The sequence below is a fragment of the Pseudorca crassidens genome, chromosome 11 (genome assembly GCF_039906515.1).
Source record: "Pseudorca crassidens isolate mPseCra1 chromosome 11, mPseCra1.hap1, whole genome shotgun sequence".
Taxonomy (NCBI): domain Eukaryota; kingdom Metazoa; phylum Chordata; class Mammalia; order Artiodactyla; family Delphinidae; genus Pseudorca; species Pseudorca crassidens.
In genome coordinates this window covers 88,208,022-88,233,947 of record NC_090306.1, presented here as the reverse complement: position 1 = coordinate 88,233,947, position 25,926 = coordinate 88,208,022, and the positions used below count along the sequence as shown (strand labels likewise).

General features: G+C 45.5%; 2 protein-coding genes across 3 annotated transcripts in view; one reads left to right on the top strand and one right to left on the bottom strand.

Moving 5' to 3' along the window:
• Nucleotides 1-23,035, top strand: part of NT5DC3 (5'-nucleotidase domain containing 3) — a 55,191-nt gene extending 32,156 nt beyond the window's left edge. For both annotated transcript variants that reach the window (XM_067697745.1, XM_067697746.1), the window contains 8 exons: nt 1,139-1,199; nt 1,621-1,723; nt 1,868-1,969; nt 4,243-4,324; nt 5,600-5,686; nt 10,517-10,657; nt 15,856-15,920; nt 18,646-23,035. In XM_067697745.1, coding sequence (XP_067553846.1) covers nt 1,139-1,199; nt 1,621-1,723; nt 1,868-1,969; nt 4,243-4,324; nt 5,600-5,686; nt 10,517-10,657; nt 15,856-15,920; nt 18,646-18,898 — 894 coding nt within the window. In that variant the 3' untranslated portion in view covers nt 18,899-23,035. The remainder of the gene's footprint in view (nt 1-1,138; nt 1,200-1,620; nt 1,724-1,867; nt 1,970-4,242; nt 4,325-5,599; nt 5,687-10,516; nt 10,658-15,855; nt 15,921-18,645) is intronic.
• A 1,847-nt stretch (nt 23,036-24,882) lies between these two features.
• STAB2 (stabilin 2) overlaps nt 24,883-25,926 on the bottom strand; it is a 166,039-nt gene continuing 164,995 nt past the window's right edge. The window contains exon 69 of the mRNA XM_067697744.1: nt 24,883-25,396. Coding sequence (XP_067553845.1) covers nt 25,346-25,396 — 51 coding nt within the window. The 3' untranslated portion in view covers nt 24,883-25,345. The remainder of the gene's footprint in view (nt 25,397-25,926) is intronic.

Sequence of the window (25,926 nt, the reverse complement as noted above, 5' to 3'; positions counted from 1 at the left end):
TGTTTTGCTCACACAAATACTTCATCTTTAAGAATCACTGGTAGTTATGTAACCCTTAGCATTCATGAGGAAAGATGTTTACTAGAAAGTTCAGTTTTTACTGTGAAGTATTACTACCACTAATAGTGAACACACGTGTAGAGTTTACTGTGTTCCAGGCACTATTTTTCTGAATGCTTTATGCATATTAACTAATTAAATCCTCAGAAGAATGCCCTGAGCTCTTATCACCTCCCTTTTACAGAGAGAGAAATTGAGGCACAGAGAGGTTGAGTAACTTGCCCAAGGACATCCAGCTAGTAAGTAGCAGAGCCTGCATTTCAGGCCAGGAGGTTGGGCTCCAGCTTACTCTTAACCACTGCCTTCTGCTGATGCGCAGTTGAAACAGGCCTGTGGTGGAAGATAAGTGAGGTTGACTTTACAGTCCAGAGGTGCTCATTCCCGACGATAAGCACCTACCAATTTTCTAAGGCTTTTGGCCCAGTTTTTCTGCAGCCCAGTCCCCTGCTACAGACTCCAGAAAGTTTCCATGTGCCTCCAGGAGTGCCCATCTATGTAGTTGACCTGCTTAGAGCTACCTGAGAGCGGGGCTGTGCTCTGAGACCTGCCAGGCATGACACCTGCCAGTGGCTTTTCCTCACGTCTGCCGGCTGGACCACATCTCTGCCCGAGTTCCGAGATCCTTGACAGTTCCTTGCCTCTTCGGTAGCACTGAAGAGAGGAGGATCCTATCATTGTTCTCTGCCCAACAGAACCTGCTGCTGGGGTCCAGGGAAGGGAGCAAAGATGAAAAGACCAGTAATTCCCTTTTGTTCAGATGACCTGGAATTATTTGATCATGATACTGCATATAAATGACTGTTTATCCTGTGGGACTTTATTCAGAATTGTTCATACAAATTACCTCCTCCAAGTGGCTTTTTTGAAAATTGCACTGGAAACTGCTGCTATCACCATGGCAACTTAAGTTTCTTCCCAGGGGCCACCTGTGATAAATGGACCAGAATTTAGATTTCATTTAGTGCTTGGGTTGCCAGGCTTCTGCAGACAGACATTATCCTGAAGGCCATTTCGCTTGTCCTCTTACTCAGACTGTCTCAGTTATACTCTGACTGATTAAAAACGTATCTTTTGACAGGATTCAATTCGGGACGTGCACACCAAAGGAATCATGTACAGAGCAATTGAAGCAGATATTGGTAGGTACTGGATGTTATCGCGAAGATCAGCCTTTCCCTTTGCTATGTAATTACGCAGGTATTTTACTCTCACTCCAGGTGCTGAGCAGGGGCTGTAGTACCTCTTCTGAGTGCAGTGCAGGGACCTTGCATCCTGGCGCCTTAGATGTCTCCCTCCCCTTTGTCTCAGAACTTGACATAATCCTGACTGGAAAGGAGAGGAGCTGGTAGCTGCAGCCACTTAGGTTTTTCCACTTAGACTGAAGAGGCAGGGTGTTGGTTACTGATGCACCGGGTACCGATATACTGCCTCGAACCAAGCTTCCTGAAGGCTTTTCTCCCCTCAAGTGCCCTAGACAGTGCTGGACCCCATTTAGGAAGTGCTTGCAGATTGACTGACTTCACCCTGAAACTCTGTGTGCATTTTTCTCTTGCTCTTTAGAAAAGTACATCTGCTACCCTGAGCAGACCCGTGCAGTGTTGGCCAAACTGGCTGATCACGGCAAGAAGATGTTTCTCATCACCAATAGCCCCAGTAGCTTTGTGTAAGTTCTTCTGTGATTCCTGGCTAATTTCTGGCTCACTTCCTGTATTCCATGTATTTTGATAGTTGGAAATTCGAAAGAAAAAGTTGCAAGAATAGTTAATCCCTGCAGTGTTAGACTAACCTGGCTGAAATATTGTTCTAGGGACAAAGGGATGAGGTATATTGTTGGAAAAGACTGGAGGGACCTGTTTGATGTGGTCATTGTTCAGGCGGAGAAGCCAAACTTCTTTAATGATAAGCGGAGGTAAGTGTCTGTCTTTTTAGGGACTAGATTTTATTCATTTGCTGCTGCGAATACTTACATAATGTGTCTTGGTGAAATCCAGTTGGAAAATCACAAGCATCTAACATCATAGCTTTTGATTTTTAACCCTCTAGCAAGTAATTGCAAGGAAGGTGGGATGAGTACATAGCAGACAGCTGACACCTCTTGAAACGGTTGTTCGGGCTACTTCAGTCCCATGAGTCAGGCTTTAAGAGAACAATTGACAACAATGAAAATTCCAAACTTAGCATCACCTAGTAAATTAGATCTCTCGATGCAGATGCCTTGTGAAGCATAACAAAACAGCAACAGCAAACCACCTGGTGGGTATCTCTTTAAATAGAGCTCTAAATGGTCCACTGACAATTGCACTTAGATTTTGCAGAACTTCTCTGCAATACAGGTTTTGCATCAAGTGGAGTAAATCTAGACCAAAACTTAAAGTCTTTCTGCCGTATCCTTGAGCAATAGAGGAATGGGAAAGTTTGGGTTGTGAAGGTGACAGGGGTGTGCTCTTCGCGTTTTGTGACAGAGGGTCGGGGGTCCTAAAAGGTGATTTAACGTGCGGGGCAGACCGGTTCACCAAGAGTCATCCCCCACAAATGTCAGTAGTGTTGAGAGTAACCGCACTAGGATTATAAAAATAATTCGTATTTGTATAACAGTGACCTATTTTTGAAACACTTTTACCCACATTTCTCTGTTCCGCAGTGGGTAACCATGCAGCCTTTCCCTCTCTGCTAGGTGATTTAAAGCATAATAATTCGGTGCCCTGTAGTGATCAAAAACAGCTGTAGGGCTTCCCTGGTGGCGCAGTGGTTGGGAGTCCACCTGCCGATGCAGGGGACGCGGGTTCATGCCCCGGTCCGGGAAGATCCCACATGCCGTGAAGCGGCTGGGCCCGTGAGCCATGGCCGCTGAGCCTGCGCGTCCGGAGCCTGTGCTCCGCAACGGGAGAGGCCGCACCAGTGAGAGGCCCACTTACCGCACAAAACAAAAACAAAAGCAAAAAACAAAAAACAAAACAGCTGTAAACACTGGCTTGCTGTTTGGTCAGTGATAAAACGCTCTCCTGCATTTTCTTATTAGATCCCAGCGGGGTGGAGTGGTCAGGGGAAGGGCCCCATATCTCCTTTCACCTCCCTCCTTTTTCATGTTTATACTCAGTGGCAGGACCCTGTCTTGGATTAGATTTTCCCAGCACAGCGCTCTTCCTTACTCCGGGTGCCTGGATTAAGAATTCTCTACCCCTGTTCATCCCCATGTTATTTACAATGTTGAAGGTTAGAAACAACCTAAAGGAACGTCCATATGAGGGGATATTATGCAGCCATTAAAAATGAGGTTTTTTTTTTTTTTTTTAAATGGCAGTGAACATGTTTTACAACTGAAAAAAATGATGTATGAAGGTTACATAATCACATGGGAAATTGCTCACAGCCTTGGAGAGAAAAAGATACGTATTAATATCCTCAAATGATGCTCGTTTTATGTTCATAAAAAAGAGAAAGATAACAGATACATAAAGACTGAAAGATATCCACTGAAATGGTGTGTTTCTACCTGGGTACTGGCATTATGATTTTCCTTTTCTTCATTGTATTTTTCTGCATTTTTCCAGATTTTGTTGCAGTGAGTTTGTATTTTTATAACCAGGAAAGCAATCCAAATAAGTGTTACCTAAAAAAAAAGAAAAAGGACAAACAAACCTTGTGTTTTTTGGACTAGCACCCCCAGGGTGAGGAATGAGGCCTTTATTCTTTTTTTCCTATTTTTCCATCATAAAATAATATGCCCAGTTCTCTGATCCCTGATGTATATTGTATCTAGAGTGGTTGCATTTCAAGTACAAAGCTGGATAAATATACTAAGCAGTATTTCTATAAGCTTTTTTTGTGTGTGTGAAAAGTTTTCTACACGGTTGAATATGTTTAGAAAATCTGGGCTAAAGAGAGTTTCTTTATAGGAGGGCTTTTCAGAGCCATCGGTAACTTTTAAGGAGGAACGGGGATAGTGGATAGTGGATAGTGTGTTCCAAATATATTTGACCCTGGAGTTCTTTTTTCTCACTAACCTTTGGATACCGGTGTCCGAAGTTTGGGGTGTATTGCACGAGGCCCGGGAACGTGATGGTGGGGTCTTGGTTTCGGCTGGCTCCTTTCTGTTCTCAGGGGCTAACCGTGGAGTTTCTCATATAGCACACAGCCTGCACTGCTACCACACATCATAATGTTTCCTGTTTCTGTTGTTAGACCTTTCCGGAAGGTGAATGAGAAAGGCGTCTTACTCTGGGATAAAATCTACAAGTTGCAGAAAGGCCAGATTTATAAACAGGTATCTCGTGACCCATCTGTCCTTTTTGTTGCTGTGCTTTGTGATCGGTTATAATGATAACAGCTGACATTCGCTGAGGCTTGCCATGTGCCAGGCGCAGTCCCAAGGGCTCTGCTTCAATGGACTGTTTATAACTTAGTGGCAGAATTTAATCTTAAGTCCATACATTTTCAATGTGCTGTGTGTAAATTAGCTCAGAATTGAACAGTTTTTGAAAAAAAAATTTTAAAGCATTTTTTCCATAGGATATGAAATTTAAGATGCCAGTAGTAAACCTTGGAAATTTCTCTTTAGTAAGTGTTTGATCACATGACATCGCACCCAAATTGGTAATTATTTCCTGATGAACTGTGTTTTGTGTACAGTTTTGATGTATTTCAGTATCATATAAAGCTCTCTCGTGTTTGAGTAAATGATTGAATTGCTGTCCAGTTTTGTGTTACTGAAATTAGGTTTTTTTATCTTATCTTTAAACGTTTTTATATGTGTGTAATATTTATAACATAAAATTACAGAACAGTACTATACAGTACTATACAGGTTTTTTTTTTTAAAGTACTGATACATTCCTGTTGGATATGTAACAAACTGCTGTATGTGGCCCTAAGTATATTTTTTAGGCCTGAAAGATCAGCTTTGAACAGCCCTCCAAGTCTAGGGAGTGAGCCTAAGAAAATCATTAAGATGCAGCTAAAGCTTTGCTACAAGCAAAGTATCATGAAGTTACTTACAAAATAGATAACAAGGTAAATGTCCAGCCTCAGATAATTGGTAAAACGAATCATGGTAGGTCTCAGCTGCTAAAGCTACATGGCAGGCAAATATTTATTGACATGGTCACAGAACGTTAAGCGTGAAAAAAAAAGATCATTACAGAGATATTTAGTATGAAGCCCTTCTGAAAAGTACATTTGACTTAGAAGAAAGGTCTAATAGATTTCACATAAAAATGTTTTTTATCTTTATATTTTGATATTTAAAATAAATTGTAAAAGCGAAAACATTTTTTTAAGTTTTAAAAGGTAGATATCGGGACTTTCCCTAGCAGTCCAGTGGTTAAGACGCCGTGCTCCCAATGCTGAGGGCACGTGTTTGATCCCTGGTTGGGGAACTAAGATCCTGCATGCCGCATGGCGCGGCCTAAAAAATAAATAAATAAATAAATAAATACTATAAATAGAAATTAAAAAACAAAAGTAGGTATATTGGGCCATGGGTTATACAGGTCTCTTGTTTGTCATACAATATAACACCTATATTTTTCTGTTATTGCAGGGTAATTTATATGAATTTTTGAAGCTTACTGGATGGAGGGGATCCAAAGTGTTATATTTTGGTGACCATATATACAGTGACCTGGCGGTGAGGAACCTTTTTTCCTGTTTCTTTGTTGGGGACAGTGTTAGGCCCACTTATTGAGGAATTTATCTTTTGTTTAAGACCATTTTCATACTTTCATAAAAGTGAGGAGTGGGCCACATTTTCTTTTTTTTTAAAAGTCCCATATTTTATGCAACAGGGTGGATCAGAGTCATGAAATAGATTATTTTTTTTGGAAAATGATGGAAATTAGCAGTTTACTCAGTTTGTCAGAAAAACATCTTTCCATTTAGGTAATGGTAAGAAATAAATGTCCGTGTTCTTTCCTTTCCCTTTTATTATTAAGCATCAGAAACATACAAATGCTTCGTAAAATCTCATAAACATCAGTCAGGGTTTCTTTTTTGGGGGGGGGGAGCTCACGGGCCCAGCCGCTCTGCGGCATGTGGGATCTTCCCGGACCGGGGCACGAACCCGTGTCCCCTGCATCGGCAGGCGGACTCTCAACCACTGCGCCACCAGGGAAGCCCAGTCAGGGTTTCTTTTGCCAGCCAGTCATTTTGAAAGAGTACAAAACTGGCATTTCCAGGAAATAGCTATTATGTGAAAATGAGGCTTTTCGTGCCCCTCGAATGACTAGAGTGTCTCAGGACTTGAATTATGATTTAATGTATAATTAGCGCAGGATTGAGTGAATCACATCTGTTACCACACTTGGTTCCTTGTGGAATGAATTTATGTTTGTTAAGTGATTCCAGGCGAGGTTGCACAGCGCACATTTTGCAAAGTCTGAATGAAGCTTGGTGTCCAGGAGGTAACAAGAGTAGGTCATGGCCGGCTGTCAAACTCCTCTGATATTTCTGAGTATTTTGATATTTCTGAGTATTTTGGCCCACACTGGATTGGCCTCACATGTGTGCACGTCTGTGTCGCTCTTGTACTATCGAAACGGTGACCTTTAATGGCCTTTAATGGCTGACCATCTGAGAAGCATTTCAGAGCACACGTGCCTGAGCCCCACTGAGGTGTATGGAGTCAAACTTCCTAGAGGTGGTGGAGGTAGAGGGTTGATTCCAGTGTCTGTGTGTAGCGACACCCTTCCCAGGTGACTCCAGTACACGTGCTGCATAATCATGTCTGTCCAGTGGGTTGAGGTCTAGTGGCAGGAATCGTGGGAGAATTGGAAAACTGAGGTTTTCATCCCATCTCTGCTCTTTATTAGCTGTGTGACCATGGGCACATCCCTCAAGCCTGGATGTCTCCATTTGTAAGAAGAGTGAGATAAGCTAATATATACAAAAGTGCTTAGTAAAGTAGAAACAAAGTGCTCCCTTCAGGATGTTGGCACTCCCAGAATGTCCGGCCAGGTGACGTGGCATCACAGCATGTACCTCTTGCCGTGTGGCCTGTGGGCCTTGAGGATATAACTAACTGTGTGCTACCCCGGAGGCATGTAGGTACATGGCCCCATGAGGTGACACACACACAGACAGGCCTTAGCACTGTGAGAAGTAGTTTGTCAGGAATGCAGTAGTTTGTCAAATGTGGTCCCCATGACATCGGCATCACCTGGGAACTTGCTGGAACTGCAGATTCTCAGCTTCACCCCAGACCTCCTGAGTTAAAAACTCTTGGGGTGGGGCCCAGCCATCTGTGTTCTACACAGCTTCCCACACTCAAATTTGATATCAAGATAATGCTGGCCCATAGAATGAGTTAGGCAGTGTTTCCTCTTCTTCAGTTTCTGGAAGAGTTTGAGAAGGATTGGTGTTAATTCTTCTTTACATGTTTGGTAGTGGAGCCATCTGGTCCTGGGCTTTTCACTGTTGGAAGGTTTTTGATTCTCGATTCAATCTCCTTCCTAGTTAGAGGTCTATTCAGATTTACTGTTTCTTCATAATTCAGTCTTGGTAGGTTGTGTGTTTCTAGGAGTTTGTCGGTTTCATCTAGGTTGTCCAGGTTGTTGGCATACAGTACTCAGTTCGCAGTACTCTTTTATAGTCCTTCCCCCGCCCCCCGTAGAATTGCTGCTAATGTCACCACTTACATTTCTGATTTTAGTAATTTGAGTCCTCTTTTTATCTTATTAAAGGTTTGGCAATTTTGGGATTTTTTGCTTTTATTTTGAAGAACCAATTCTTGGTTTTGTTGATCTTTCTCTGTTGTTTTTCTATTCTATTTATCTCTGCTCTCATCTTTATTATTTCCTTTGTCCTGCTAGCTTTCAGTTTAGTTTGTTCTTTTTCTAGTTCCTTTAAGGTATATAGTTAAGTTGTTTTGACATCTTTTTTAAGGTAAATGGCATTGCTATTAATTTTCCTTTTTAGTATTGCATTTGTTGCATCCCATAAATTTGAGTATGTTGTGTTTGCATTTTGTTTCAAGGTATTTTCTAATTTCCCTTGTGACTTCTTTGACCCATTGGTTGTTGAAGAGTGTGTTGTTTAATTTCCACGTATTGTGGAATTTTTCACTTTTTCCTTTTGCTGTTGATGTCTGGTTTCATTCCTAGTGATCAGAAAAGATACTTTGTATGATTTCAGTCTTTTAAAATTAATTAAGACTTGTTTTGTGGTCTGAAATACCGTTGCTCCTGGAGAATTCTCCATGTACACTTGAGAAAAATGTGTATTCTGCTTTTGTTGGGTGGAGTGTTCTGTATTTGTTAGGTCTAATCGATCTCTAGTGTTGTTCAGGTCCTCTGTTTCCTGTTTGATCTTCTGTCTGCTTGTTTTATCCATTGTAGAAAGTGAGCTATTGAGTTTCCTGCTATTATCGTAAAGCTGTCTTTTGTTCCCTTCAGTTCTGTTAATGTTTCCTTCATATATTTTGGACCTCTGATGTTTGGTTGATATGTGCTTAGAATTGTTATATATTTTTGGTGAATTGACCCTTTTATCATGACATAATGTCATTCTTTGTGTCTTGTAACAGTTTTTGATCTAAAGTCTATTTTGCCTGATATGAGGATAGCCACTCCTGTTGCCTTTTGGTTACTATTTGCTTGGAATATCTTTTTTAATCTTTTCACTTTCAACCTATGTGTGTCCTTAGATCAAAAATAAATGTCTTGTAGACAACATATAGTTGGATTCATGCTAAAGTTGGAAAACCACTGTTTTAACGTGATCAGACCAATTCATTAACATGTCAGAAGTTATGTGGGCAATGAACATTACCCTTCAAAGGAATCTCTTGAGAATGTAGATCCTTTAATATTGCTGCCGTTTTTCAAAATACATTTAGATGCCCCTTTTGGATTATATTTGAGAGCCAATTTGAGGCATAGGAGAAAATTAGTTTCATTATTATTAATTTATTTTCATGTACTTTAGTCTTAGGAATGTTCCAAATGATTTTTTAACCTATTTTCAGAAATAAGATCCACCTTCAAAAGTTTGTCACCACTGGGAATATTTAAAAGAATGTGATGTATGTAGTGTCTCATATATTATAGGAGAAAGAGAACTATTGAAAGGTTTAAAGAAATTCAACCATTGAAGAAGGTAGGCATCCTTAGGACAATACAGAACAGAGATTCTAGCTTTAGGTGAATCGCAGAGTGAATTTTCAAAACAGTAAGCCACATACCACTTCTCTCCTTAAAACCCTTAAAAGCTCTCTCCTTAAAAGCGCCTCTTTCTTCCTCAGAGTAAAAGCCCGATTTCCTATAATTGCCCTCAAGGCCCTGCTTGATCTCTCCTTCCCCAGCCTCCCTCTATGAAGGCATCTCCTGCCTCTGCCCTCTCTCCTACTCTGCTCTAAGCTACCTGCCTTGCTGTTTCTTAACACACCTTCCTCCCAGCCTGTTCCTGCCCCAGAGCCTTTGCACTTGCTCTTTTTCCAGGCAGAATTTTTCTTCTCCCACATATTTGCATACTTTGACTCTCCTTACCTTCAGATGTATTAGCCTTGTCTTCCTAATCACTCTATATAAAATGGTAACTCCTTTTCCCTCTTATTCTGCTTGATTTTTGTCCATTGTATTTCTCACCAGCTGCCACTGTGTATTTACTTGCTTATTTTTTGTCTCTATTTCCCATGAGAGCAGGGAATTGTTAGTTTTGTTCATTACTTTATTGTCAGTATCTAGAACAGGGCCTGGCAAACTAATATTTAGTAACTGTCAAATGAGAAAATTAACAGCCATGCATTATGGTGATTGTGTATCTTAGATTTTCCAGGACATAACTTAGATATTCTGGCTTATTAATGTCATATCATGGGATTACAGTATTTGGAATGAAAACGTGATCATATATGTTGGTATTGTGTGATCATTCCAAGTCTGAGATTCCCCATAACCCAGGAGGCTTGGCATGCGGTGGGTGTTCCCCAGTGGTCTGTGGATGAATTGAACGAAGACCTTCAGTAGCATTTCAGTTGACCCTCTTTCTGCCCCTGACCTAAATGTGGTTTTATAGACCATGGTTAATGATTCCAGATCCTGTGTTTCTGTGGGGTCTGTGATTCACCGCAATTATTTCCGGAACAGAAACTTTCTTGGGGTGAAATGGTCAAAGCCTGAGGCTAAATTTGTTTTAATTAAGTGTAATTCATTGAATTTAGCTTGGTTAATAACTAACATTACACAATTTCTCCTGGCGGTACAGTGACTTCAAGTATGAGGTCCTAGAAATAATGCAAAGCAGAGGGATTTTCTCAGTACAGCTCAGACAAGGGCAGTGAGGCAGAAAGAAGTCCATGGCATGCTGCATTGGCCAGAACTGTGTTCCGGAAGCTGCTGGAGAGCTGCAAGCTCTCCCAAATTAAAACGTAATTCAATGAATGTCTGTTGCGTCGGGGAAAGGTCATGAAATGGTTTAAATTCTGTTGAGATTAATGTTGACTTCTTGTGATCTTTGCATTCAGGACTTGACCCTGAAGCATGGCTGGCGAACGGGTGCAATTATCCCAGAGTTACGATCTGAGCTCAGAATTATGAACACGGAGCAGTACATTCAAACTATGACCTGGCTACAGACCTTGACTGGGTTATTGGAGCAGATGCAGGTTTGGGATTTTTTTTCTCTCCTACTTTTTATTTAAGGCTGAGGTTAGTCCACTGGTCAAAGTTATTTTCAGGTATTTTTATATTGAACTGTGGTCCTGAAGTATGAGGCATAAATTATCCTGCAGAATAACCACTGGGGTGATTTTGCCCCTAAAAGAGTCTTGCCATTTTCCCTAAAGAGAATTTTTAAGATGGCTCCCAAAGCCATTTGGAGAAAAGTTTTGTGGGGCCCGTGTGGGAAATCTGGTGTCCTTACTTCCCCACTAAAGCCCCACTGGGAGACCAGTGGGATTCAGGAACCTCTGCCAGTGTTTGGGTCCAGTCCTGCTTCTGTCTTTAGCCTGCGGTGGGACTTCTCCGTTCGGGGCCTCCGTTTCCCCATCTGTAAAATGGAATGAACGCTTCAGGCTGGGCACCACGGCTTGCTGGGAAGAGTCTCAAAGCAAGAGTCGAGATCCCTGTGTGCAGCCTCCCTCTGATTTTGAAGATAACACCTACAGTTGGCTGGCTCACTGGAGTTCAGTGGTGTGTTTTTCTTTCTGTAAGTTACATAGCCAGTTTGGGGCAGTTAGTGAGGAAAGTTGTTTCAGCAGTGATTTCCTGGCCCGTGGAAGCTGCCCTGTGTTGCAGCTGCGACCCCTCCCCAGTCTCACGACGCACCTTGCTTTCCCCCCTGGTTCAGCTGGCCTGGCCCGCAGCTTCTCGGGGTGAGTGAGTGCCGACTCCTGTAGGTTAAGGGGCATGGATGCTTGCTCTCCTGGCTGCGGGCTCCGGCCATGGCCTGGTGCCCACGGCCTACCGGCCTGCTTTGTAAATGGGCCGGGAGCCGCCTTGCCTGGCCCAGCTGGCAGCAGACCCGGGCAGGGCTGCGGGGAGTGGCAGGTCCTCACTCCAGGGTGCACCCTTGCAGGGCGTGGGGCCTCACACGTCGCCCAGGCCTCGCTTCCAGCGCGCTCTGGCTGCGTTGCTCCTTGGCTCGTCTCTCATGAGGACCGGTTCTGTTTTCCTTCCTGTGCTTGTCTGTGAGGTGACCGTCCAAAAATAAAAGGCATCAGTTCTGGGTTAACGTAGCTTTAAGTCTGCGCATAGGTCATACGGTAATAATAGCTGCTCTTCAGATGCCGGGCATTGTGCTGAATGCTTGCTCTGCAACATTACTTATAACTCATCCCAGCTGTCCAGTGTATGCTTTTCCACCTTAGAATGAGGAAACTGAGTGTTTGAGAGGTTGGGTAATATGTCAAAGGTCATAAAATGACAGAGCAAGAACTTGAACCTAGGCTGCGTGGTGCCCAAGTCCCTGCTTTCAAGTGCTGCACTGAAGTGCTTCTTTGCTGTGCGGTTTAGAGCTCTTGGGTGTAGCCAGACCCCTTGCCTTAGGTGCGGTCTCTCTGTGATGCAGGTAGCTGGTCAGCTACACAGATGCAGCCTGCAGGTAGATGGTGTCGCTGCATTTTAGCTTTGAGGACAAATTTATTTCTTGTTTTCCTGTCTCTGACCTGTATAAAAAGTTTAATGAATAAGGAGTGTGTGTTTTAGAGAAAGGAAGTGCTGGGAAGATTTCTGTGATTTATAGAATTAATTGTATAAGGCGTGGGGTTAGGGAAGGAAGAAAAGGGAATTGACATTTATGCTGCCGCCCCATTTTACAGGTGAGGAAACAGGCTGAGAGATAAGTAACTTTTCCAGAATCTCAAAGTTAGTGACAGCGGAATCAAGCGATACAGAAGCAAGGACTTACTATGCTCCAGACGCCAAGGGCTTTACGGGCCTTTCATTCAACAACAGCTCTTGGAAGCAGGCACTGACATCACCCCCACTTTACAGATGAAGAACCGGAGGCAGAGAGGAGAAACTAACTTGCTGGGCTTAGACCGGGCTGTCTGGCCCCAGAGCCCTCATCTCTGTGCTGTGTCACCTCGGTGTCTGGAACACTTCCGTCAGGGTGGATTCACTAGGACATAGAGGAGGGTGGCTGATAATTAAAACAGTATCCAAATGAGCATCACTTCTCCCTGTTCCCTATCTACTCTCTCCTCTGCCTCTGTGCTCACCTGGAAAACGATACATTATTCCAGTGATCCCGTGTCAAATGTTTCTGTAGCTCCCCTTTTTCCGATGGTACGCACATAGCATATTATCTGGACTGTTTTCTGAGGAGAGAAATTTGTCCTCTGAGGTTGGCTGTGATTTTTTTTTTTTTTTTTTTGAAGCCAGCCGTGTTGTTTGGAGCCCAGTCTGATGAATTCAATGCCGGTGTTGAAATTTTGGTTTTAAAAAAGTAGCTATGAAGAATAATTTTTGTTCGCTAGCCTTGAAGTGCCCTCTCCAGTGGTATGGCTCGTGGCGGTAGTACCGGTGGATGGTGTGGTGTATAGTGTAGAGGCTTCCCAGGTAACCCCGTCGGAGCCACGATTAACCCCGGGTGGACAGGCTTCTGCGAAGAGCCAGCCAGTCACCGTGTTAGGCTGTGCGGGTCCTCCGGTCTCTGTTGCAGCTACTCAGCTGTGCTTGTAGCACCAAAGCAGCCTTAGGCAGTATGTAAACCACCGGTTGTAGCTGTATCCCTGTAAGTGTATTGGTGGACACTGAAATTTGAATTTCATATCATTTTCACGCATCATGAAATTATTTTTCTTTTGATTTTTTTCCAACAGTTTCAAGAGGAAAATCCTTTCTTAAGCTCATTAGGCCAATAGAAGAGTGGGTGCTGGGCTGGGTTTGGCCTCCCCTGGCACAGGCTGTAAGGCTGCTGGCTAGACTGCGATATCGTGCTCTCACAGGGCTGGGCCGGCCTGTACAGCACATTTGTGTAGATTGAAGTCATGAAGGGCTGAGATGCTAACTGACGAGTGAGGCTAAAGATGGCTGAGGTGACTGTAGGATGAGCCTCTGGTGTGGGCTTCTGCTGAGTCTTTTCCCGTGCTAACTACCCACCCTTGAGGACATGGTATCCCTTAAGGGTTAATTATAACTAATGAATACCCAGTCTTTGAAGTCTTTTCAAGTAGATTGCAGACACCTGAGATCACTGTTGTACAGAGTTTGGCCTTGTAGGGGGATCAGAGCTGGAGAAAGGTGTGCCTCAGGAGAAATTGTTTTCTTCTAATGGGAGAGCCTTGGGCGTGATGGGAAGGCGCTGATGGGAAGGGTCCGGTGCTGATGGGTCCATCCAAGGAGGTGGGTCACGTGGGAGAGACAATAAATGCTAGAGAAAGGGCAGGTGGGGGGGGGTGCGGGGAGGCCTTGGATGGGAGGGTGCGAGGGGAGGCTGGGTTAAGGTGCACACCCCCCGAGCTCATATGCCCTCTCCTCTGGGCATGCTCCTGGCTCCGATCTCTGGGGCGTTCCTCCTTAGCATGTCCCTCTGGCAACCTTGGGCTTCGCTGGAGATGATCTGCCATCCTTGGCTGCCCCCCATGCTGGAAAAGCTGTGCTGGAGAAAGTGCCTTGGACTTGGAGACTCTTCATGTCTGCGGGGGCGCCCACCTGAGGGGAGAGTGGAGAGAAGCGTTCACATGGCCTGTGGCAGCTGGTTTCCAAAAGGAGGGAGCAAGTAGATTCACTCTGGTCATCTTTCTTCTGGTCACTAGTCAGAGAATTCTGCCGTCCTGCAAGTACGGGAGGAGCTTCTCCTTCATACTGGACACAAGTGCAGTTCGTGGGCCAAGAAGGGCGTATGGGCAGAGGTGGGAGGGAAACTTCCCGCCCACAGGCTGATAGCCCATCCTGTGTGCTGTCACATTGTTTTGTCCTGATCTGTGTACCCCCCGCCAGGGCTGCATCTTTTCCTCTCTTACATCTTCAGTAGATAGCACGGTGCTTGCCACACAGTCGGTGCTGAATACGTATATGGCCACGTGTGTGTACGTGTATGCGTGTATATCTGTGTGCATGTGTGTATATCTGCATGTATCTATCTATATAAATAAATTCCTTGTGGCACCCTACAGAGTCTTGACCTAGTCTCATGCTTTGTAGTGCCTGCGTTCTATAGTGAGTCATTTGTTGATCTAAAATGTGAGCGCTGATTGAAACCACACTCGTAGGACCTACCTCAACACCTCCAGATGTGCTGGACCAGTCTTCCGGTGCTCCAGTCACACACGGCCAGTGGTCATTCAGCGGTGGCTGCTTCCGGCTGGTGTAGGCAGCGGTGCTGGGCCGGAAGTCCAGATGACAAGCTCAGGGTTTTGTCTGAGTGGCAGAGGCCTGTAGCAGGTGACTCAGTCAAGCTGTTGACCCGGGCATACGTGATAAACAGAAGGGCCTTGGCTGCCACGTCAGAAGCAGATGGTTTGCGTGTTCGGTGTTTTCCTCCGGGTCCTGAGGCTGCCCCTGTGACCATGGTCTCCAGGGAGCCCCATCTGGCCCCCGTGGTCCCGTGTGCCTCTGGCTGCGCTCGAGAGTTCCCGTTCAGCCTCAGAAGCCTTGGAGAGAGACTTGTGAGAATCCGTGCGTTAGGGTGTGCACGGTTGTCATTTTCTTTCTGCCTTTTGCTCACATTTCAGCCCACCCAGAAAATTCTCTGCTTCTCTGTCTGGGTGAGGTGCTCTGCCTTCTTGCCTTTTATAAAAACAATTTTTTTTTCCTTAAACACTTTAAAAGATAATATTAAGGAAAAAGATTAAAGCCAATTATAATTCAACTACCCTTGCACAAATTAAGGAAAAATTTCCCTGTCAATTTCCAGATATATGCACATGTTTTTTACATGCTTGTAACTTGTGGATGTACTGTTACACCTGCTATTTCCACTTAACTGCCGTTTGTGTGTGTGTGTGTATAATACGTATATTTATGATATATATCAATGTGTATTAGGTAGCCTGTATTAAGTGTATGTTTATGTGTGTAGTGGATAATCCATGTGTAATGGATACATTACGCACGTATAATACACGTATATTTTATGTGGATGCATATGCATTGTGCTTATACAAAGCCTTTAATAATACTTTACTATCTCTAGTTTAATGGGAGCCTTGCTTAATGGCATCATAATATGCCACGTGCACTTGGTGGAGAAGGGCAGATGGCAGCTGGGAAGTCTGACAATGTATTATGTCCTGCAGGTGCCTGCCTCTTAGACCTGAATAAAATTCCTCCCAGAAGAGCTGCCCATTAGAAAATTCTCATGACCTAATAGGTTTATTCATACCCAGAACCTTCTCAATAATTGGCTTGTGTCCTGCAGGTTCACAGAGATGCGGAGTCACAGCTGGTTTTGCAGGAGTGGAAGAAGGAGAGGAAGGAGATGAGGTAAGAGCGGCCTGTTTTGAATAGAGTAAATCCCCCACCCTGGCCACGCTCACTCAGCCCACATGCCTGGCGCAAGGCCTGCCTGAAGCAGGCTTCGAAACAGTCTTTCTCAGCTGCCAGGGGTGACTGTGACCCCCCAGCATCGAGAACGAGCCAGCTGCCATTAGTGATGAGTGACATTTCCTCGAGGCAGCAGTGAGCTCCCTCACACCTGCTGCCTGCCCTCGAGTTTGTTGTCTGTCCATCCCTCCTCCCATCCATCCCTCCTTCCAGCCCACTTAACTTCCCCGTTTGGGCAGCCACTGGTCCAGTTGTTGGCAATGCCGGTGGCCCAGCGTGGCTAGTGGGACAGTAGCCACCGAGCCACAATTAATTCTTGGGGCTTCTACAACCCTGGTGCTTGTTTGTAACACTGCTGTTTTAGGAATGTGCAGTCACTCAGTATCATGATGTCTATTGGTGAAGAAAACCCATCTGCTGTCAGAAAGTTTGGTGGGTGTGTGTCTTAAGGGAACGGTTATTCTTGATTTTTTTTTTTTATTAAACTTGTTGATTTACAGTATTGTGTTAGCTTCAGGTGTACAGCTTCAGATTCTTTTCCATTATAGGTTATTACAAGATACTGAATATAGTTCCATGTGCTCTCCATCCTTGTTGTTTATGTTTTATATATAGTAGTGTGTATCCATTAACCCCACACTCCTAATTTATCCCCTCCCCTCTCCTTTTCGCTTGTTTTCTCTGTCTGTGAGTCTGTTTCTGTTTTGTAAATAAGTTCATTTGTATTATCTTTTTAGATTCCACATATAAGTGATGCCATATAATATTTGTCTTTCTCTGTCTGACCTACTTCACTTAGTATGATAATCTCTAGTTGCATCCATGTTGCCGCAGATGGCATTATTTCATTCTTTTTTATGGCTGAGTAATACTCCACCGTATATATGTACCACATCTTCTTCATCCATTCATCTGTCAATGGAGATTTAGGTTGGTTTTAAGGGAACGATTATTCTTAAGAGACCCTGTGGACAGTTGTGCTTTCCTGTAGAAGAGGATGGATGCTGTGCATGTAAACACTGTTGATGTGACCATTTCTGCTCTTGTGGTTCCCCCCACACCCCCCTCCCGGGCACAGCTGTCCCTAAGGTTTGTTAGTAGTGCTCACTTCCTGGGTTCTGGCCTCTGAGCAGTGGGCAGCCTCGGGGGGGGGGGGGGCTGTGGTGTGTGTGGAGAGGGGCAGAGTCCATCCCTCTGGGCAGCAGAAGCCACGGCTGTATTGAATCCTTCCTCTTCCCTCTCAGCGTGCTGGCTGTTGGGGGCTTATTCCAACGTGATTATTGGTCTAAAATGTTGGGTGAGAGGGTGATGGGCATATAATATCATTTGACTCTGGGCCCCTTGCCCCTGAAGGCCAGATCTGAGTCCTACACTCCAGGGACCTCAAATTAAAGAATCGTTTCACCCGGCAGATTTTGTTTTGAATTCGCATCTCTAACAACCTCACATCTCAATGAGATTTTTCAGTAAACGTTTGAAAACCATTTATGTTGCTCCACCTGCAGACCTAATTGAGGTCTTCCAATTTTCTTCTTTTTATTGTTGTAGCATCTGCTGTCACCATATGACGAAAGAAGGCCTCTACCAACTAGTGGCTTTTATCACACAGTTGTGTAAAGGATTATGGGTTTTGCTGTGTTTATAACTGATTTTTTAACAGTCAAATGGCATTGATCCAGTTTGCTGGAGCAGTCTGTGTGTAGGGGTCCTGGCCATTGGATTGGATGGTGTGCATATCCCGTGTATGTGTGACGGGGTGTTGTTTTACACACACACACGTGTCTGCACACCTGCAGGGGCTTAGAGCCGGGGGTAGGGTGAACAGTCTTGCAAGATGCCTGTAATCCAGGCTTTGAGGAGGTGCCTGAAGCTCTGTAATGGATGGTAGAGATGTGTTTACATCACTATAAAATAATCCTTAATCTCTCAGACATAAAGTACTTTTGAGTTTATGATATGCTTTTATTTCTCTTTCCTCACTTAGTTCTCAATATAACCTGATGAAAAGGGGGCCTTTGTCCCATTCTGTAGACAAAGGAAGTTTGGAGGCTCTGAGAACATTGTGTGTCTCTGTGGACCTTCAGAAGCAGCTCCCACACCCTCTGTTTTTGTTTGGGAAACGGGGTGTGCAGGTTTAGAGGCTCACGCGTTGCCGCTGGAGCCTTCGGCAGTGTTCTCTCTGGCTGGCCTAAGTGGGGAATGTGATCAGAGCCAGTTGATGGATGAATGGACAGACTGTTTTCTCGATTAGAAATCGGAGCTGCTCTAGGCTAATTTGAGTCCTGTACGTGTGAAAGAGTGATCTAAAAAAAAAATCTTTTTACTGACGTATGGTTGATGTACAATATTACATCAGTTTCAGGTATACAACATAGGGATTCACATTTTTTATAGATTGTACTCCATTTATAGTTATTATAAAATACTAGCTATATTTCCCGTGCTGTGCAATATATCCTTGTAGCTTATTTATTTATTTTAAACTTTTTATTTTACATTGGGGTAGAGTTGATTAACAATGTTGTGTTGGTTTCAGGTGTACAGCAGAGTGATTCAGTTATACGTATACATGTGTCTGTTCTTTGGGAAACGGTGATTTTGATTTTATTTGATTTCGGTAGCTAAAAGCAGACCTTTTGCGAATCACTGTCTCTTGCCTCTTCAGAGAAATGACCAAAGGTTCCTTCAACACCCAGTTCGGAAGCTTGTTCCGCACAGACCAGAACCCCACGTACTTCCTGCGGCGCCTGTCGCGGTTTGCCGACATCTACATGGCGTCCCTGAGCTGCCTCCTGAGCTATGATGTCAGCCACACGTTCTACCCCCGGAGAACCCCGCTGCAGCACGAGCTTCCTGCCTGGTCTGACAGGTCCCCGGCCACCAGGCTGCCGCTCCTGCAGGAGGCCCAGGCCAAGTAGCCAGCGGCCCAGGCACCCTGGGCGCGAAAAGCCAGGACCGGCGGCGGCCCCGCACCGGGCAGACTTTGCATGGACGTGACTGTGCTTACGGACATGCCTTGTGATACCTATTTTGTACATTACGGAGGATACCCCCCAGCTCGTGAAGACAGGAGCTCGCAGCCCAGGGGGACTGCCTTCCTGTACATGTGGGGACAGCGGCTGGCTTCCTGTCAACACCCTGTGATCGCCCTTCTTGTTTACTAAGGTACCGCGACCGGCGTCAGATTTTCTGGGACGGGGAGGCTTCTTGATACCATCTCTGGATTCCAGCAGGTGACGTTTTGAAACTCTTCTTGACTCTTCCATGCAAAACGCACGGAAAAAGTGAACATTCACAGGCAGTGCAGGGGACCAGTGGTGTGCACCGGTGAACTTCTCACAGAAAGCTGATGTTTGAGCGAGCGCTGCGGTAGCATACCACTGTGTCAGCGGCAGAGATGGTCCCCAGACGGCAGCCGGTTCCCAGATATCTTCTGGTACTAGGGCTTTGGCACTCTGGTGCCTCACTTGAAAGCAGACTCAGCCTCTCTGGAAGTCTTTCGTGAGAAAGAACAAGGGGAGTTGCAAGTCCTTGGCCTTGATTGTCCTCAGTATCCGTGTCCCGTGTCCTGCCCCCTGCTGGGGAAGGACCATTGTGCCCCAAGTGATGGGCAGGTTCACTCTTTTCCCCAGAAGAGGTGGGCAAAGAGAGAAGAGCTTCTGGTTAAATTTCCAGCCAGCAGAACAGACTTTGTAGAATGAGGCTGTGAGAAATAAACAGGTCAGAAGACAAATGCCAGTGCATTTGTGTTGGGTCTCCCAGGAATTTATTTTAGCTGAAACTGCTACCTGTACATTGCTTGAATGTGATCGTTGGAGGACGGAAAATGAAACAAAAAAAAAGTCCTCGTAATGCAGAGCCACGCCGTGACCCCTGCTGGCTGTGTTGCAGTCTTATTAACATGTGTATTACCAGAAACCGTCCTTGTTGGAGGGAAACGAGCAGATGCCTGTCTCTCCTGACTTGTCAGCCGAGGAGAGGGGCTTGAATCTAGCAGGAGGGGAGGGAGGTGGCCCTCTCCTCTTAGCCATCTTCCACCCTCTCCTCCTCTTAGATTGCTTTCCTGCCATGTTTGTATGTCTATTTGGGGAGTTTGGGTGGTTTTCTTTAGGTGTCTGTGTTAAAGGTGGGAGAGGATAAAGGACACTGAAGCTAAGAGAAACAGAGTTGGAAATGACCTAGCTGGCTGAGTGTTCCCATTTCCTTCTGAGGACAAGGCAAGGGACACGCATCCTTAAACCTAAAGGATGCAGGTACAGGAGGAAGGGGGCTTGTGGAGAGAGGGCTCGCGTATTCAGCGTTTTTAATGGATTCGTGTACGGAGTCAGTTGTTGATGAAATGCTCGCTTGGCCTTCCACAGGATACCTGCCGCAGTGTGGAAATTAGGTGAGTCCCATAGCACGCATTGTAATGCTGCTTGTTATAATGGGAGTGTGCTTGTGATATTTTCTTGTATTTAACTAAAATAGTGAAGGTGATTCTCTAGACCCAGTAGGCCCAATTAGCCCCCTTTTTCCTTCTAAATTTTATTTGAAACACAGCAGTCCGTTCCTTTTTCAGACAGCAGGAGGCATTTCGTTTGCTGTTTGTTAGCGCTCGGGGTTTTACGCATCCGAGTGCATTGGAAGACTGGCGTTTCGGGGGTGCAGGTGGTGCCCAGAAATGTTCAGTGTTGGGGTCCTCAGAGGATACACTGGTGCTTTGGGCTGCTAGTTTCTGCTTTGGAGAAGCTGAGTGAGGAAGTAGGTATTATTTTAAAACATTTTCTTAGTTTTTATCAGGTATTCATTAGATATCTCCTAGGTGCCAGTGATAGGGTGTCTTGTTTACTCAAGAATGAAGTACAACTATTTTTACAACCTGCTTTCATGTACATCTAGGTTAGGTGACCCAAGCCTGGGGGGAAGAAATAGATTTTCTGGGTGTGAATAATGAATTTTACGACTTATTACCGATGAAGGTTTCGGTCTGTGGGCCATGGTACGTGGCGGTATTGAGATCTCTCTGCGCAGGGCCCAACCGAGCACGTGCCCGGCAGATGTGAACCCGCGCTGGGGCCAGGACAGAGGCATTCTTGTCTGTGCTCAGTCTTAACTTGTCACTGTTGTGACTCAGCTGGTTTTCAGCACGATGCACTGCATTCTGTTCTTCCCGGTTTGTCCTCTGGTGCACACGCTTACAAAGGCATGTGGGTACAAGGGAAGGGAGTCTATTTTCTACCACTTAAAACATCAGTTTGGAAAGTGAACGGAATAAAATTAGTTTGCACATTAAAAAAATATTTTCCATTTTTAGCATCAGTTAGACTGATTTTCTCTGAATGATGTGAGCAAAAATTCCCAGCCCAGGGGCAGTCCTTGCCCCGCAAGGCTCACGTACCTGTAGCTGGTGGCCCTGGAAGGAACCTGCACAACTCGTTTTTCCAGGGTTGTTTTTAATAGATGAAACCTGGCTTTTAATATATTTTAGGAGTTTGTCTTAGAGCTCCCACTTTCCTCCTAACATGGCCTCTTCTTTTTTTCCCCCTTTTAAAAATTCTCTTCAGCTCCGTTAATGCCATCCAACGTAAACCACATGTTACTGATGCAGGCACATCTCAGACTGAATTCCTAGTCGCTTTGAAGGCATTGGTCCTCTTAGTGCAAAGGAGAAATGAAAAGTAATCTTTCTTCCTCGCTAATTTAGCTTTGGGTGACCTCAATAGCTTTCCCTCTCTTTTTGTCCCCAAAGGCCTCTAAAGTGGTAGAGTGTGTGCTAAATACTGGAACTGGATTCCACTCAGCGGAATGTTCACCTGCTGCACGCACTTGGGAGCCCTTGTCTCGAATGTGCTCTCAAACTACATTTGGCCAGAGGCAGGGTTCCTTGATTGCTCTCTTCAACTACTAGGGAGCCAACCTATGATCTGCCCTCTTAGTATTGATTTCCTTTTGTACCAGTTTTCTGCGTTAGCCTATGGGAGCTTGGTTCCAAGTTCAGCTAACCTTTAATACCCTAGTGGATTGAAGAAAAGAAAGGAAGTGAAGTTTCCCTAATGCAAGGTTCAGCAAACTTTTCCTGTAAAGGGCCAGGCAGTAAATACTTTCAGCTTTGCGGGCCATTTTCTGCGGCCCCTCTCTAGGACTGGGCCTGCCTGTGGTCCAGTACAGCATGGCTTATGAAAACAGGCTGCAGGCTGGATTTGGCCTTTGGGCCGTGGTCTGCCGAGCCCTGCTCTGATGGATCGTGTTGGTGGCAATGGCGAGATGACCTTGCTGAAAGCACGCAGATGAAGCAGCCCACAGTTGGGTGCAGCCAGTAGAAAGAAGTTCTGTAGGTAAGTGCGCCATGTTCCCCTACGAGCTACTCTCTGGGCATATTTACTTCTATGGCCAGTGGTAAAATACTGTGTTTCCAGCACACGGAACGACTGTCGTTGTGTAACTGAGCTGCCAGACTCGGCATTCATTGAATATACCTCTCACTGCCCTCATCTGTGATTGTGCTAGTAGCGTGTGATGGGCTTGGATGCCCAGAAGACCCTTCAGGACCGAAGGGCTTAATCCCCGCAGCTGCTGGGTGTGCTGCTGGCTTACCGTCTGCAGCTGTCAGTCCTCCTTGGGAGCTTCCCCTGCTGAAAAGTCCTGCCTCGGATGAGGATGTGGTCAAGCTCCCTCCCTGGAGCAACTCTGAAGGCCTTTCAGCTCCAGAGCTGTTGGGAGGGCACACAGCTGAGGCCTCTCTGTCTGCACTGCAGCCCAGCTTCCTTCCCATCCCCTCTCCCCTTCCCGGGTGTTGATCCCAAGGACAGTCCCTATCTCAGTGTCTGCTCTCCAAGGAACCAACCCACATCAGTGCTCTGTACTTTTCTATACTGCAGGCTTGAACTCTGACTTAGGAAACTGTTTTTTTTAGTAGAATGACAGATTGTGCCTGTTTAATTAATTTCAGGCACAATGAATGCAAATTAGATAGACTTACTGTTTATTCTGAATGTGAATTTGCTATTTATTCTAAATGTTGATTTTACGTCACATGACTTTGAACTTGTTGCCAAATAAAAGTTTGAATTGTATTGTCCAGTTTATTCTAAGTCATCTGTTTTGTGTGCTTCAGTCAGTGGCAAAGCTGTATCACATTCTAATGTACCCCAGAAAGAGTATCCCTGAGAGCAAGGGTGAAAGATTTATGGTTCATTTCTCACCACCCTTGTTCTCCCACCCCCAGCAAAGCACACTTGCTTGTTTTCAGAGCTTGAGGACCATGTAACTAAGCCACGGAAGGAAAATTGGTATGCGTTTGGCCTCAGGTGGGCAGCAGGTAAGCCACCTGGAATTTCTGTCTCTCACAGACTGTTCCCTCCTTGAGAACAAGGAGATGACAGTGAGCCACCTGTTTGTCTGCAGTCAAATTACCAGGGAAGCTGGAAATTGGAAGCAATGTTTTTAAGGGAAGAAAATACTGCATAATACTGAATTAGGAGTGCACGCTGTGAAGTCAGTTCACTGCTGGGTTTTGGATAAATTTATATTTTGAAGAGCCTTCTAAAAAACCTGAATTGTGTGTGTGTTTCAACTTAATGTCCTTGACCTCTCCTTGTGCCAGGAACTTCATCTCATTCACTCCTCCCACGGATACCTGCTGTTTCTCCTCTTAATCACGTGCCTTTCTGTCCCTCTGATGGTGGAGTTGGTGGACTCACTAGTGAATCGGTCCCACGTTCCTTCGGAGAGCGAGTTTCTGGAAACCTGGCATTGCCCTCATCACGGCACGTTGTCCGAGAGGAGGTGGTGAGTTGTTCCTGTGCCGGCCACGGGGGCTTCTTCCCTTTCCTAGAGTTGTGAGAAAGCTTCTGAGACCCTGGGGCTTCTGGACTTTGGACTTGGCTCAGCAGAAACCCTGATGATGTGGAACAAAGTCGTTTGGGTTGCGAGGGCGACGGAGAGGAGGGTCTGAGGTCTGCTCAGCCTAGAGCAGGGCTTCTCCATCCCCAGCACTGGCTCCTGAGCATGGCCAGTGCTACCTCCAGGGACAGCTTGGAAATGGGTGGTGGGTGGGCTGGAGGGTGCCCGGTTGTCACGGTGATGGCGAGGCCACTTGGGGCCTTTTGAGGGTGTGGTGGACATCCTGCCTTGCAGAGTCCTGCACGGTGCAGGCCTGAGCCTACACATCACTTGTGTAAAATTCCAGAACGTTTTCATACCCCCAGAAGAAACCCCGTACCTCTTAGCAGTTACCCCAGTCCCTAGCTGGCAACCACTCACTCACCTTTCTGTCTCTCTGAATTTGCCGATTCTGGACATTTCCATGTAGATAGAATCATACGGCATGTGGTCTTTTGTGTCTGGTTTCTTTCACTGAGCGTCATGTTTTCAAGGTTCATCCGTGGTGTTGCATGTGTCAGTACTTAGTTCCCTTTTAGGGTGAAATGCTATTTCATGGTGTGGCTAGACACACTGGTTATCCAATCATAAGTTGGTAGACATTTGGGTTGTTTCCACGTTTTGGCTGTTACGAATAATGCTGCTGTGTACCTACCTCTGTCATTTGTTGTGTGGACATGTTTTCACTTCTCTTGGGTCTGTACCTAGGAGTGGAGTTTCTGGATCACATGGTAGTTCTGTGTTTAACTTTTTGAGGAGCTGGGGGCCCCATTTTACATTCCCACCAGCAAATCAGGAGGGATCCAGTTTCTCCACATCCTTGCCAATACTCGTTATTGGCTGTGGTTTTGAGGATGGCCATCCTAGTGGGTGTGAAGTGGTATCTCAATGTGGCTCTCATGTCTTCTTCACACAAGCAAACAAAACAGAGTTAAGAAGCGTTCCTAAGGCAGATGGTGGCCAATTGAAAAGGCCCTAAGAGGCCGCAACAAGTTGGTTTTACCTTCAAAGTCTGACCCCTCCTGTGGCGAACAGTCGCTTTGTTTCCCAAAACACTGGATCTGTTTCATTGACTTTATTCTGTAACCAATACGTCAGCACATTTCACATGCCAGACACTGTGCTGGGTGCTGAGATATAAAGACGAATAGGGAGGTCCCTGCCTTGGGGAGCTTACAGTCTAATAGGGAAATAAGACAAGGTCACTAGAGTGTTGGTCACTAAAGGGACACGGGAAGGACAGAAGAGAGTCAGGGAGGGAGCAGTCTCCGTGGGTTGGTGGGTGGATTTAACATGGTCCCTCACCCACAGAAACAGAATAATCCCCCAGATCAACCAAAGAGATGAGGTACGGCTTGAGTGTTTCATACTCTGAAATGTTAAAGGACCTTACTTTTCCCACAGGCAACTGGGGCTGAGGATTCACAGTTGACGGCCTTTCTGAGGCAGCGCCAGGGGCCCAGGCGGCGGCAGGTGATGTCTGGCTGGGGCAGGTCCGGCCCTCACAGTGCCCCCAGGGGGTCAGTGCTGTCCAGCTGCTGGTCTTCAGGGTCCTGGAAATGAGAGGTCTGTGAGCCACGCAGAGGGTGCAGGCCTTCTGTTTGTGAATCCTCCCGGGTCGAGCATTCTTATGGCTACTGGTCTGAGGCCTTGATGGGGTTCGGGACACGCCACCCCCAAACAAAGCACCTTGGCACATTAAATGTCTTAAACTGAAGGAATTTTTTAAAAATGGCAGAAGCAGGAAGGTCACTCCGACTCCCCTGCCCTACCCCCTTGCCTTTCTTTCCTGAAACAGGTGATAGAATTCCCACGTGAAAGATGCCCTCCCTGTACCAGGAGGAAAGAAGACACCACCACAGATGGGGAATCAGGGGACTAAAATCTGTACAAACAAACCTTGTTCACTAACCCTTATCTTCCCAGTGACTTCACCATTCACTACCCCTAGCGCCAAACCTCTTTCCCTTGTCAATTCCTCACACATCATCTATTGTCTAAAAGGTACAAAAGCTTCCTCTTCTGGTCCCTCCTTTGGGTCTTTGGTTTCTCCTGAAGGCTCCCACGTACAGGTAAACATTCA